The 15639-nt window shown below is 35.9% G+C and overlaps 2 protein-coding genes across 5 annotated transcripts in view; one reads left to right on the top strand and one right to left on the bottom strand.

The window, feature by feature from the left end:
* Positions 1-15639, top strand: part of LOC123678073 (PDZ and LIM domain protein Zasp-like) — a 60143-nt gene that overhangs the window by 18796 nt on the left and 25708 nt on the right. For all 4 annotated transcript variants that reach the window (XM_045614856.1, XM_045614859.1, XM_045614857.1 and 1 more), the window contains exons 2-3: positions 13347-13498; positions 15137-15302. In XM_045614856.1, the coding sequence (XP_045470812.1) occupies positions 13347-13498; positions 15137-15302 (318 nt within the window). The remainder of the gene's footprint in view (positions 1-13346; positions 13499-15136; positions 15303-15639) is intronic.
* On the bottom strand, positions 9211-11008 carry LOC123678074 (structural maintenance of chromosomes protein 1A-like). The gene has a single exon (XM_045614861.1). The coding sequence runs from the start codon at positions 10960-10962 to the stop codon at positions 9217-9219; it is 1746 nt and encodes a 581-aa protein (XP_045470817.1). The 5' UTR covers positions 10963-11008; the 3' UTR covers positions 9211-9216.

The raw sequence follows: 15639 nt of genomic DNA on the forward strand, positions 1-15639 counted from the left end.
TGAATTTCTTTCCAGCGAGCATCCTTTTGAGGTCTGAGAACGGGAAAAAGTTTCTGGGGGCCAGATCTGGCGAATACGGTGGATGCAGAAGTAATTCGAAGCCCAATTCATGAAATTTTGCCATTGTTTTCATTGATTTGTGACACGACGCATTGTCTTGATGAAACATCACCTTTTTTTCTTCAAATGGGGCAGTTTTTTAACGATTTCATCCTTTAAACGACACAATAACGCTATATAATAATCGCTGTTGATGGTCTGGCCCTTTTGGTAAGTAATCAATGAATATTATTCTTATGCGCATCCCAGAATACTGATCCCATAACCTTGCCAGCTGACTGTTGGGTTTTTCCTCTCTTTGGATTCGGTTCATCGTGTGCAGTCCACTTAGCTGATTGTCGATTGAACTCCGGAGGGGCATTATGAAGACATGTTTCATCCACTGTCACACATCGACGCAAAATTCAGTTTAATTGCGCTTAAATAGCTTCAAACACTGCTTAAAATCATTGACACGTTGTTGCTTCTGATCGATTATGAGCTCGCGTAGCACCCATTTTGCGCACAGCTTTCTCATGTACAAATATTTGTGAATGATATGATATACACATTCAGATGATATCCTCACAATGCCTGCTATCTTGATCATTCAAAATTATTTTGTGAACTTTTTTGTTTCGTCGGTGACACCCTATTTTGGGCGTCCACTGCGTTCGCCCATTTCGGTGCTCATTTCACAATGTTTAAACTTCTATATCGTTCTCCATTGCATTGATGTTTCACTTCAATGATTTTCTTATAAGAAATATGGACAAATCACTAAGCCCGCATGAATTGAACACCACGCAGTTACTTTATCTGAATGTAATGGTCTAGTATGTATATCCAAAGTCACTTGGAGGAAGCCAAAATATTTCGATTATACAAGGATTGTCCAAAATTCCAGAAACTCCTTTGGCGCCAGTGAATGTATTGCCTAACAATACTGTCAGATAAACCCCGGTATTTAGCAGATCACGACATCTGGCCAAGTTCTTTTATGGACTAGTTCAAGTGACTTTGGATATACTATATCTCAAAAGTTTCTTGTGGATTTTCTTGTCTCCAAATTTTGTATTTATAACTATTCAAATAATCATTTAACCAAAACTTAGCTTCATCACTGTTTCGATAAAATTGTTCATCATTTTCAAGTTGATCAAAAGCAAAATCATAAAATAAACGATGTTTACCTATGGTGGTCTAATGGCTTCATTTCTTGTTGTGCCAGTTGAATTTTGTTAAAATATTTCCTTGAAATTCTACATGTTGTTTTTCAAGAAAAATTTATTGGTTGAGAACGACGTGAAAAATTTGTATTTTCTCTTAAATTTCAGCCACCAAATCAATGTTCTCTTGTATGTTTGCATTTCTTTGTACTTGACGGACATAATTTATTTTGACCCCGAATTCGTCTTCAGTTAGTCAAGACTATTCTTGTCTCATAATTCGAAAATTGCAAACATTTGGACTTGAAGACAATCTTGACATAATAAAATTATCACCACTGTAACGAATCAATCACATTTCGAGAAAGCACTAAGCAAATACTCCAAACCATTGAAACCCACCACTATAAGCGAACTCAATCAGGAGTAACAATAAAAAATTTATGGTCGCAAGTTGGCTCATTCTATGGTTGCTTTCGAATATAAAGCCAAACAATAGAACTGTCGAAAGCTAATTGATACAGGAAGTTTAAAATACTTAAGTTTAATTTAGATTTAAAATAGCCATGATTACAATCTGATTCATGTCAGTCGGAGATTTGGTTGTTTTCAAGGCGCCAATATACAGGGAAAATTCTTGGAATACAGTTGTGCCGATGTAATATGGTGTTTGTCGAAATTGAATTGGTGTAGGTTGATGTCAAGTGCGTATATAGGTGGCTATCGAATAACCAACTGATTATTTTCTATTCTTGTATGTTTTGGATTTCTGAATGAGCCGAAGGAATTTCATAAATGATTTCTATTCGCATCTGTTTGGTCTTAAACATTCCAGTAAGTGCAACAATATTTTCGAGAAATAAAAGGTTTTCCAATGGGATTTTGATATCGAAAAAAACGAGTATATTTTGAGAAGGTATGCCGTTAACAATGGAAAATGATATCAGTCAAATGGCTGCTACGGCAATGGTTGCAGCACCATATCCTTTTTATGAAATTTTCCATTCACACAAATTCACACATTTGTGGTTGTTTATCCTCGATAACTTCCATCTTGAAGTTCTTGAACCCATAGGGAAGCATTGATAAAGATCTTATCTTCCACGTGGCACCAAAGAAGAAATTCTGAAGGTCACAGTGACTAATCGTGATCACCTTTCCGATATATAACACGGCAGAAACCTTTTCTTGCCAAATTTTGATTGTTTTGTGTGGCATCGTAGCGCCGTTTTGTTGAAAATAAACGTAAACCACATCAATATCTTCCAATTTCGGCTATAAAAATCATAAATCATAACTCTATAGCGCAATCCATTCTCCTTAACAGTTGGCCCAGTCTTATTTTCGAATAAATAAGGTCCACGCCATTACGCCATCCCAAAAACCGCACCAGTGACATGTTGGGAATGGATAGGCTTTTCAACAATCATTCTTAGATTTAACTTAATTCAACAATTCTGCTTATTAACGTAGCCTCCGAGGTGAAAATAGACTTAATGACTGAAGATGATTTTTCGATGAAAATCCGGATCAGTTTGAAGCATTTTAAGGATTCAATCAGCGAAGATACGACGTTGCTAGTGATGGACCGGCTTGTTTTTTTGTGTTAATTGGACTTGGAAAGCCTTAACACCTAAGTCTTTATGCAGCTAATTTCCAAGATCGACCAGGAATCGACAAACCTGGGTTTTCGCCAACACCACGAACTAGAGAAGAAATATTCTCAATTGTTCTTGAGCGACGATTCCTCACCTCACTTACTTGTCCCAACAACTCAAAATCTTCCACCAGTTTCATTATTGCCGGCTTAGAAGGTGTTTCATGACGACCCAAAAGTGCTTTAGTTTTGCAAAACTTCACTATTTTTTAGTGAATTTCAAAAATTTTGATGTGTTGTTGAGGCGTGTATCTTCCATTCTTAGTAATGGCGACGTTTTTAATTGTCAAATGTCAAAAAATGACAGCTTCAAAAGAGACAGCTAGCGAACTATTCAAAAGGAAACAAAATATAGCTGGTCCTTCACCGAAATTCCCATTTTGAGGGTGAAAAAGATCTCAATGAACGATGCAACCATATTCTCAAATATTTCGAACTACCGGTTTGTATAAAAACTTCTCGAATCGTTTAACATACAGGATGACCCACATAAAACATACTCGACTACTTAATGCTCTTCAGTCATCATTTTCAACGAGTTTTTACACGGAATCGCAATACGAATTTTGTAACATATTCATAAATAAAATTGTAAAACCTTCAAAATGAATCGTATGCCAAGGATTTGCATTCACAAAATTGAACTTTCTTGGCATTGTACAGAAAACTTCAAGCTCATAGAAATAATCGGTTTTACTGCTTAATGTGTGTCACCCTGTATACTTTAGTGGAAGTTTGAATAATTGATGTTGAGAAGGGATTCTTCTAATAATCTTAGTAGAAATTTTGTAAAGATTATTCCGATGATCATTATGACATTGTTGATTCGAGATAATCAAGAGTCAAGTTCATGAAGACGAACTCATAATAACTTAAGGTTAAGAAATAATTGCAATTAGTTTCCCATCAATCTATTAAAACCTGTGATGTTTACACTGCTTCAGACGTGATTTGATAATTCGTAAGCAATGAATCGAATTTTAATTACCAAACGTGTGGCGTATTTCCTGACACATCGAGTATAAATAATTGACCTATGGAAAATAGTCATGGATATACAGCGCGAAATATAAGATAAGATCGGAATTTGAAACTGTCTCGTCCAGTCAAAATAGAAAACGACTGAGAATCTGAGCAGATATCTAGGGACTTTCATTACCCTTTATATCGTCTACAATTAACTGAAAAACACCCAGGATACGAGTATATGTGCAGAAAAGTAGGTATTTAATAAGGTACCTCAACAATTCAAAGGAAAGACTACGTTTAAGAATTTTAAAAAAAATTGTGTTTTTACTGGTTGGGCTAGAAACTTATTATTATCATTATGGAGATCACGGTAAGTGATTCATGCGTCGGCGTCGGTAGAATCAACGTCTTTGGCGCAGTAATAAGACCTACCTCAGAGAGACCTACCGTCCTGGCAATTCCATTATTAGGAATCCAGAAAGCTGACACATGCAAAAATCATTTTACAAGGGGAATTTTGTAAATCGGGACTACTAAATTTTTCTATTCAAAGCTTAGTCTTCCTTTGGTAGACTTGGAAGTGGGATAATGAAAAAACAATAATAACTGTATTTTTTACCGACCTCTCTGATCATTCTTCACGGTTGCTATATCGATGTTTCACGTGACTTACTCCTAAGATTTACCGTGAAAATATGTGATTTTCTAGAGATATGAAAGAAATCTCATCGATGCAAATAATTGGGCACAACGGAAACCAAGACTACCATCAGAAGCCGGTGCAGCGTGAAACAAATTCTAATCAGCAGAAGAGCTAGATAGTAATTAAGATATATGGATGTAATGGAAATAAATCAGTTTGGCAAAAATTCCGCAAATTATTGCAAATTTGAATTTACCTAACGAATGAATACACAAGACATTGTTCTGTTGGTCACCTGCAACAATTTGCTCAATGTTAGGGCAGATTTAATTGCTTAAGAAAGGCTTGGGGGATGGTTGCTGAAGGAAATATTGAGGACTCTTTCAGAACTGAAAAGAACGTAGCGGATTAAAAATTTGGAGGGAAAAGTGTCCAAGAGAAATCTGTTATCTAATATTATTATTACAGAAGAAGTTAACGGCACACTATTCAGGTAATATCATGGATAAATTTAGAGGGGCTAGCAAGAAAGAGAATGACGTAGAGTTCAAATTTGTTTACTAAGTGTACAATGTGTCCCAAATTCGATGCAGTAAGAGCATCTCGAGAACTATAAGACTATAACTTTAAAAATCTTCAAAAACCCTTATTTCGAAATGAAAAGATTTCAGGAAGTAGATCATATATATCTTCATTCGTTTTCAAGTTACAGGATGTGTTTGAAAAATCACTGGTTTCGAATATTTCCTAATATCTTGGTTTCTGTTCGAGAAATTCGAATTTTGATGATTATAGGATAGGGGAGTGTTGGTGTGTTTAAATGGGATACCCTATATTTCAACGCAGTTTTTTAGACGCAGATTTGTTTAGAAGCATCCCGTTACCGGTTTTTTATTTCAACCGTTTTAAAAGTTCATCTATATAAAAACCATAAGGGAAGAATCTTGATAGCCTAGGCTGAAAAAGTAACATTTCAGAACCCAAAACAGGCCGGGAATCTCAGTTGGAAATGACGCATCAATATACTGGATTAACATATTTTATAGTCTGAATTTGTTTTTAGAAAAATCAATTTATTCAAATGACGGACAAAAACCATGCTATACTGTAAAACCGCTCTAAACAATTAAGCATCACGAACATTTAAATCTACAGATCCAAGACAACAGAGTCGTCGATACGCTCTCCCTCCAAACAATTGTCCGCAATCGGTAAAATATATTTACCGTTCTTAAAACTCATATGCCATGAAAATAAGCAATTTTTCTAACGATATGAAGGATACCGCCTCGGTGCATATCATTGAACACAAAGAAAGGTTCACCAGAAGCCGGTGCAGCGTGAAACAAATTCGAATCACGAAGTAGCAGAAGAGCGGGATAGTAATTAAGACATGCAGAGAATTTCCCTTAATGGTCATTTACAGCGGTAAGATTAATCGCCGATCCCAATAAGAAGATGCAGAAATTGAAGTTTTCCAAGCAGCTCTTACAATTATATTTTTACGATCTACATAATGCATCACAGTGGCCGATTCCAAGGGGGCAATTACTTTGTATGGAATGAAACGCCATTTGTTTACTATTCAAGTTCAGCAATAAATGGACTTAATTGCAAGTAATGAACCTTGCGCTCCAATTGATAAGAACTTTTTTACATGCACTTGGCTAGTACTGAATCAGTCATTATGTCATCCGCGAAGGCAGCTCTAGGAATGGCAAGTATTACGGTGCTCAATTTGCATATCAGCATAGAGGTAGTTCCGAATGCAAGTTATGGATATTTGCCGATAAAAAAAAACAGTGTCAAGGCAACGTATTTTCAATGCAGAAGTAATCGTCGAAACTGAGGCCTATTTAGAAGCGAAAGACAAATAGTTCTACAAAAATGGTATCGAAAAGTTGGAAGATCGCTATAATCGCTGTATCGCCCTTGAAGGCAACTATGTTGAATAATAAAATCGAATTTTGCCAAAAAAATGTGTTTTACTATGGTAGACCGGGGAATTTTCAATCGGCTTGTTATTCTATTATAAATACAGTCATAGATTCCATTTAAATTCAATTTCTGATTATAACATATTTTCGAAATCGATTGTGACACAGAAACGAATCCCGAATTACTGATTGGACAAAAAAAATAGAAATAACTCTTTAATGAGATTAAAAGAATTGTTTCAATTAGCTGAGTTCCAGTTGGTAAAAGACAAATCATTTTCAATTTTGTTGTTTGTGAACGTGATCAGAGAGCGGTCGCGTATTTTCCAACATTCCCGCGTTTAAAACCCTAGCCTACACCCAGTTTCAGTCTATAGAGTGGATGATCGGAAAAAAAGCATGCGAGAATGCCTATTTGTGCAAGTTATTATCCTTGGGCAGATGGCGTAGCATAATAATTCCGGTTGTTGAGCCACCTGCAAAAGAATCCTCGATGGTTGGAGTCGATGCTCGTCCACGGTGTACAAGGACGATGATAACGTTATTTTAGAATATTGAAATCGAAAGTCCAATGTTTGCTCGTTGGGCGAATGCTGTATGGCACTGTTGCGGCTTCACAATTCCGTCCTTAAAAACGAATTCGTCATCCTGAAAAACACTGCACATCTTTGAAGATGACATCCCATTCAAATCTTATCTTGTAGTAACTTCTATGTTCTCCTATTTCGAAGTTACAAGTTGATATGACATCCCATTCGTTGATAGAAAAAAAATTATTTCTTTTTATTCGTTACTTGAGCACAGAATTTGAATGGAATATACGTCATACGTTACATTAGAAAACCTTTGAATTCATTCGTTTAATTATCGAAAAATTTTTTGGGAAAACTCCATTTTTTGCGGTATTTGCTGATCAATCGGAGAGCTCTCATTTATGGTTGGGATGGAATTTCTATGTTCGATGCTCAGAAGCCGACTGAGAAATTATACACTGTGTCCGTAAAGTATGGAACAGATTCATTTTTAGCTTAACATACCATTTTGAGTAATAATCCTGAAACATGTCGATTTTTTATTTTAATTTACCGTATTTTAAAATAATAATCTAATATACAGGGTGAATTACTTTCGAGTAATGACGTCACCGTCTTTTTTTTTTAAATGGAACACCCCCAATTCGTCTCAATTTTCCGATTACTCTAGCTGAGCTGATTCCAAAAATGTATCACATGTTGATTCCAATTGGTACAGGGTGGACAAAAATACAATAGTTTTGTGTGTGCTCATAAAGTAACGCTTAACATTCTTCATCAGTTAAATTAACAATATTATCAAAAATACTTATTGTCTAGCGGCAAATGGTTTGAATGTAACATTGAATGTAGTTTCTTACATTTTTAGAATAATAAAAATGATCTGTTTCCAAACATGTTTTGTACTTGTGGTCTAGCAGACAGAATATGGAAGAAATTATTTCTTATCAATTTAAAAAAACATAGTCGTCTAGTTTTTTTGTGAAATGTCATTATTTGTTTATTGCCGCTAGACAATAAGTATTTTTGATTATATTTTTAATTTAACTAATAAAGAATGTTACGCGTTACTTTATGAGCACACACAAAACTATTGTATTTTTGTTCACCCTGTACCAATTGGAATCAACATGTGATACATTTTTGAAATCAGCTCAGCTAGAGTAATCGGAAAATTGAGGCAAAATGGGGGTGTTCCTTTTAAAAAAAATGACGATGACGTCATTACTCGAAAGTAATTCACCCTGTATATTAGATTATTATTTCAAAATACGGTAAATTAAAATAAGAAATCGACGTGTTTCAGGATTATTTCTTAAAATGGCCTGTTCAGCTAAAAAAGAATTTGTTCCATCCTTCACGGATACAGTGTATACGTTACATTAGAATACTTTTGAATTCAATCGTTTAACTATCGACATAGAGTTTTTTGGAAAAAATTTTTTGCGGTATTTGCTCATAAATCGGAGAGCTCTCATTTATGGTTGGGATGGAATTTCTATGTTCGGTGCACAGAACCCGACTGAGAAATTGTAGAAAAGAAGAATATTGAAATAAAAAATCAGATATGTCAGTGGCAACCTCTATGGTGGCAATAGATCTAACCGTGTTGAAATTTTCCATGTATCTGCAGAAGAACAATTTCAAGTCTATTGTAGAATTTGGTTCTGATAACAAAATCATAATAAAAAAATTGAAAAAATACCGGAAAAAATACTTTTAAGCGTTGGTTCAATGCACTCTTGTATAATTATAAACAGTTTATGGTCTCCAACAGTTTAAGGGAATGAATGAACAAGTGCTGAAAAGCTCCTGAGCATTTTTTTCTTGTTTATGAACGGACGGCACCACAGAACGTTAATATTGTTACGAAGAGTAGAAAGAATTATTTCAGTCTGGTATTTTGTATACTTTTCAAACAAAAAGATAATCTTAGAGCAGGAGATGAAAGATTTCTGAATAAATAAAAAATTGGCATGAGACTGTTTAGTTTCTGGCAAGGAATATCCGAGACGGAACTAAAAACAAATGAAAATCGCATCCACGCTTTTTGAGCTCGGTATGCTAACCAATATATGTAATTCTAGTCGCTAATTCGCAAATTTATACGAAGATGAATAATAACTTGAATTAAAAAAAATTATAAGGAAATACCAGATTATATGGAAATTATTGCTCTAATTGATCAATTGAGTTGTTACTCTCTGGTTTGAAAAAATGAGCATCATTTGTGCTTAAAAAACTAAATGAATCAATGTAGAACCTACTTTCAAATTTTATTTCGCTCGTGTCCAAGAACAATAGGACAAGGTCTACAAGGACAAACCCTACATGCTTCTCTTATTTTCTTAGCTTCCTCATATTTCTTTTTCAACTGTTTAATATCTTCACTCTCACTCAAAATAATTTTTTCTCGCTTTTTTGGTTTCACCCTAGACGAACGATGTTGTTCAATAAATTCTTTTGCTTCTTGAATCATTTTATTCTTTTCTTCTTTCATCTTCGAAATGCACTCTCGTTTTTCGTTCAACTTATCTTCTTCTTCAATCTTTATCAATCGGAGTCTTTCTTCTAGTTCTGCTATGGACATTTCGCATAAAAGTCCTAGATTAGGACACTCTGTCCTATCGAATTCTTTGGAAGTGTCCAATTTCCTGACTTGGTGAATAGCTTTTATTTCTTGTATTATGTGCATTTTTCGCGCTAGTTCTTTCTCTTTTTCTTCCATTGCTTTACATAGGAGCATTCTCGATTCCCATTGTACTAATCTAGCATTACTTTGTTTATCGTCTATCATTTTTCTTTCAGACTCTTTAGCGTTTTTATGTGATTCCTGCGCTCTCTCGATTTTCATTCTATAATTTTCATGCTCCTTTTTCTTCCATTCAGTCAGCTTTGCTTTTAGTTCTTCTCTCTCTTCCAGCATCTCAAAATACTTCTGTTTATTTTTCGCTTTCAACTTACATTTAGCTATTATTGCTTCTTCGTGACTCAACATACATAACAGTTTCTTACGTTCGATTTCTTCAATTTGTCTTTTTTCCTCTTCCTCGCGAATGTCTTTTTCAAATTTTTTAACTAATTCGGTGTCGACACCCCCTTTTAATATTTCATTAATTTTTTCGATACACGTTTCTTTTTCTTTGGCGTACAGTGCTGCCTCTCTTATTATAGTTGTTAGATTTGCTTTTATCGGAACGTCTTGTTTTAAAGATATCCTCTTCTTATTTCTGAAAGATGGAATTTTTGGTTTTGGTTCCTCTTCGTTTGGTTTAAATTGTTTTCCGAAATCTGGCATGTTTTTCGCTTTTTCGAGTAGTTCTCTCGCCATGATGTGGTTCTTCTCATATTCTTTGGATAAATTCTTCTGAACTGTTTTATCTGGACGGTAGGTTGTTTTTGGAAGAGGAGTACTGTGAAATGTTTCCATTTCCGCAGGGGTGTTAACAGGAACAGCAGGAATTTTCATGGGCTTTTTCGAGACGTTCATCTCTATCGGTACAGTGCAATCTTTTTTATAAAGACACTTCTCGTATTCTATGACATATTCGTGTATTTTTTTAAATTCGTCTTTGTTATCCAGGATGGGATAAACGAAGTTGGACAATACATAATCATTCTCGAAATACTTACAAGCTATTTTAGCTGTGCGAATTTGGTTTTCTTCGTCCATATAGTAAAGCAGTACTCGTATAGCATGAGTTATTTTGTTCGATATGATGAATATTTTCTCTATACCACTTTTATCTTCTACATCCAACGTGAATATTAGTACGTAAAATAGTACTTTGAAGCGTATCATGTTCAACTTGATAGTTATTGAGTTATATTCAATGAAATGTTCCACTATTTCTTGAAGGATTTGGTTATGACGTTGCAGATTGAGGAAATTGAAAAGTACCTCTTCATCTTCGTTGCTTCTGTTGGCAGTTATGTACTCTGCAGGGGTTAAACAGTTCTGTTCTTCATATTGCTCACAAAGTTTGATGATTTTCTTGAAAATTACTGGATTCATTATCGTGAGGTGAATGCTGTGTTTTGACAAGAATGTCAAGAATGACAGAGTGGTTTGAATTCGACTTCAACAATATTCTCTGGATGAAAAAACGTTTTTATTCGAAAAAACTTGGCGAAAAGTTTACATCAAAGGGTTGTGAGGAATCATAATTTTTGAAATTCCTGAGCATCTATGGCAAAAAGATGGATCAATACCAGAGAGAGGCACAGGTTTTGTGGTATATGGTCCTGAATTGAGGATTTATAGATCCCTAGGAAGTGAGCCCTCTATCTTGAAGATTGAGCTCAAGAGTGTCCCAAAAAATATTACTACGGACATCCAGGTCATGCTGAGGTCCCTGGAATTATGTAGCCAGGTTTTTTTGCTGACATGGGAGTGCCATAATACCATGAAGCAATTGGCCAAAGGCAATAAAGTAACTCTACTATGGATACCGGGTCATTGTGGAATTGAAGGAAACGAAAAAGCTGATGATCAAGGTTAAGGTCCTACGCCTGAATTGGGCTTCGAAAAGACCAAATAAGACAAAGGTCCAACAATAGGAGTGGGACAATAGAATAACCCTCTGGAGGAAAATTCCTGATCTTGATCACGCGAAGAAATTTGTGGTGCTTTCACCAACCTATACCAGGAAGCTTAGGGAACTTCTATGAGCTGAGCTTCGAGTAATGTAGGGACTTTTGTATCGCTTGGGTAAGTCTGCAGATGAGTTCTGCAGGCTCTGTGGAAAGGAGGTAGAAACAGCTGAACACATAGTTGCAAATGGCCGTGGTTGACTAGCTTAAGAAGTGAGAATTACATATATGGAAAATTCAGTCATGGTCAACAGCCAAGGTTTCTGAGGATGTCGTCGGCTTTGTTAACAGTATCGACGAACTCTTTGGGTTTGTTTGAATAGGTAGGGTTAAAAACAGAAGTGATTTGGTTGCAGTACCTGGAAGGCTAACAAAGGCGTATAGTCCCCGATTCAGTATTAATAATAATAATATCGTAAATTGAAGTTGCCGAAGGCTCATCGAATGCTCTCAAATACCTATGGTGAGGCCGCTATTAGTAAAAGAACGTGCCGAGAGGGGTTTCAATGCTTCAAGAACGGTGATTTCGACGTCAAAGACCAGAATGGCAGTGGAAGAGAAAAAGTTTTCGAAGATGCAGAATTGGAGGCATTACTTGATCAAGCCTCGTGTCAAACGCAACAAGAATTGGCAGAATCATTGGTAGTGACGTAACAAGCCATTTAAATACGCCTGAAAGTCATGGGAATGATTCAGAAACAAGGAAATTGGGTGTTGCACAAGTTGGAGCCGAGAGATGTTGAACGGCGTTTGTTTGCTTGTGAACAGCTGCTTGCAAGGCAAAGGCGGAAGGTAGTTCTGCATCGCATTGTGACTAGAGACTAAAAATAGGTTCATTAGGATATCCCAAGCGCAGAAAATCATGGGTATATCCCAGCCATGCTTCCACGTCGACGACCAAACTGAGTATTGATGTTACCAAGGTCATGCTCAGTATTTGGGGAGCCAGCTTGGCGTAGTGTATTATGAGTTGTTAATACCGACTGAAACAATCACAGGCGATCGTTATCGAACGCAAATAATGCTCGTTGTATTGCGGCCAGTTGTGGCCAGCGATGGACAATACTTTGAATCATAAAGGTATATCCAGTTTTTCACAATAAAGCCTCCAATTTCGGAAAAAAACAGCGGAAGCAAAGTTGTACGCCTATGTATATGCTTTTAATGGTTAGGCCCGGAACTTATTGAATTGAAGTAAGGTGTATAAGTCCACCTCTGGATGTTTTTCATTCTGAACAACTCAATCATTCCACCCAACAACATTCTGTGGTTTCTTTGTATGGTTACGAAACCAATAATAAAATTTTTATGATTGTAGACTATGTTGCTAATTTTTTCAGTTTTTCCCAGGCTCCGAAGTTCAAGTTCAGTATTGTTTGTCTTCCTGACTCGCGAAATGCCTTGAAAATGGATTCCATAATTCAGTATTTAATTGTCCGTGAACAAAACCAATGATATGAGTTCGGTATATCCGACCGACCTTCAAGAGGTTTCATATTCAGGAACAATCCACTGCATAAGTGCACCATATTTTCCCAGAGGAAATATAAACAAGTCCATTTTGTTAATGAAAAACATTATAATGGTTCACTGATTGGAGTTAATTGGATGATTACTGTTTTTATCGATACGAAGGTTCAATTGAATTGATTCGAAGATGTGAATTCTCACTTATTATTCCTTATTCAGATACCTTGGGAATTATTCTTGGTTCTGATAAAAAATTGATCAGTGTAAGCCGAACTGTTCGAAACTCTACATCGCTCTTTGAAAATGAATTTTTACTCAAAGGAATCTTTTTTTCAGGTTATAGTAGGATCACCGGCTGAACGAGCTGGACTCATCGCAGGTGATTCAGTTATCAAAGTGAACCAGACAGATGTCTTCAATCTTAGACACAAGGATGCACAAGATGTTCTATTGAGAGGAGGGAACACTTTCGATATGACAATTCAAAGGTAAGAAGATCAACTATACCATTAACACTTTTGACTCAATAACTTTACTGACTATCAAAGAAAAGGCAACACCCAGAAGGAGCTGTTTAAATTTCAATTTTTTTTGTTGGTAAAACATAGATAGTATAGCAAGGAGTAAATGTTTGAAATTTGGAGAAAAAAACGAAGGGTTTACAAGTTTTTGTGATGAATTTGTTAATAATGTGTTTGTCCACCGCGATTATCTATACACTCCACAACACGTCTCGGCATTGATGCAATAGAATGGTCTATTTCTTCTTGAGGGATACTATCCCAAGCTACCTGTACTTCATGTCTCAGAGGCCCCAAAGTCCGTGTTGGCTGAGGTAAATTTCTAAGCCTTCTACTCATGATGTCCCATACATGCTCTATGGGCGAAAGATCAGGGAATCTGGGTGGCTATGGCAAAAGATTCAGAAAAGACGACCTGATGCCATTCCACAGTCTAAAGTTGATGTTCTCAGCACCACTGTAATCGTTGCTGGCAATGGCCTTATTCTCCTAACCACTCATCAGCCAAAGATCGAGTTGTCTCAAATCGGTCTCTAATGGCTATAAATCTTAGACGTTGATCTTGAACTTCATTTGTGCCCCTTCGACGCCCGGTGCCTATTCTTTTTCGATTTTAGGCATTATCAAACCACGCTTGACAACATCTCATAACAGTAGTTGGATTCGTGTTCGTACGGTTAGCGATTTATTATATTTAAGACAACAAAAATTGTTTACATGAAAAAACCTTCCCAATTTTTTTCTCCAAATTTCAATAATTTACTGCTTGATATACTATCTATGTTTTACCGAAAACAAATTAAAATTTAAACAGCTTCTTTTGAGTGTTGCAGTGTCTTTGTCAGTTAGTATATTTATGAAATCATTACAAATTTTTTCAAACACTTTTTCAAACATTTCTTAATAATGTGTTTGTCCACCGCGATTATCTATACACTCCACAACACGCCTCGGCATTGATGCAATAAAATGGTCTATTTCTTCTTGAGGGATACTATCCGAAGCTACCTGTACTTCATGTCTCAGAGGCCCCAAAGTCCGTGGTGGCTGAGGTAAATTTCTAAGCCTTCTACTCATGATGTCCCATACATGCTCTATGGGCGAAAGATCAGGGAATCTGAGTGGCTATGGCAATAAATCTTAGACGTTGATCTTGAACTTCATTTGTGCCCCTTCGACGCCCGGTGCCTATTCTTTTTCGATTTTAGGCATTATCAAACCACGCTTGACAACATCTCATAACAGTAGTTGGATTCGTGTTCGTACGGTTAGCGATTTATTATATTTAAGACAACAAAAATTGTTTACATGAAAAAACCTTCTCAATTTTTTTCTCCAAATTTCAATAATTTACTGCTTGATATACTATCTATGTTTTACCGAAAACAAATTAAAATTTAAACAGCTTCTTTTGAGTGTTGCAGTGTCTTTGTCAGTTAGTATATTTATGAAATCAGTATGAACCTTTTCAAACACTTTCTGGATTGATGAATTCGATTTTGATTCATCAACGCCTCCGTGACCTGCTTCTGAATGTCAAATTTGTAACCTTGATAACTTGCCACGTACCAAGTCTATTTTCACTCGATAATTATTCATCAACAGAGGAGGATCGACTTGGAAACCATCCGTTGTTCCTACAGGAATCTTATCTACACCATCTCCAACAATAAACAACATCAGCCCAGTCACCAGGACATCGCTGGCTGCCAAGCCCTCTGAGAACATCGGAGCCATTGGAACAGGACACAACGTCTCTGCTAAACCATTCGTGAGTAACAAGAGATATTTTGATTATTAATTCATTTTTTTGATCAATATAATTCATTAACATTGTTTTATTCAGGTCGAAACTTTCGATCTTCATTAATCTTATAGTCACTATAATCCAGGAATGAATATGTCAGTGCGTGGTTTAGCTAGAAGTTCCTCAAACTCCATATCCTGGTCTCGAAATAAGTTACTGTTTACTTTGTTGTCGAAATACTCAACTTGAAGTTTTGAATCTATTGGTTCTATTATTAATTCTCATTCATATTATTCCATGATCTTGGCATTTTGAAATATTTTTTAAACAACTTCCTGGAATCTCTAATATCCTTCCCTTC

The sequence above is a fragment of the Harmonia axyridis genome, chromosome 4 (genome assembly GCF_914767665.1).
Source record: "Harmonia axyridis chromosome 4, icHarAxyr1.1, whole genome shotgun sequence".
NCBI classification, from domain to species: Eukaryota; Metazoa; Arthropoda; class Insecta; order Coleoptera; family Coccinellidae; genus Harmonia; species Harmonia axyridis.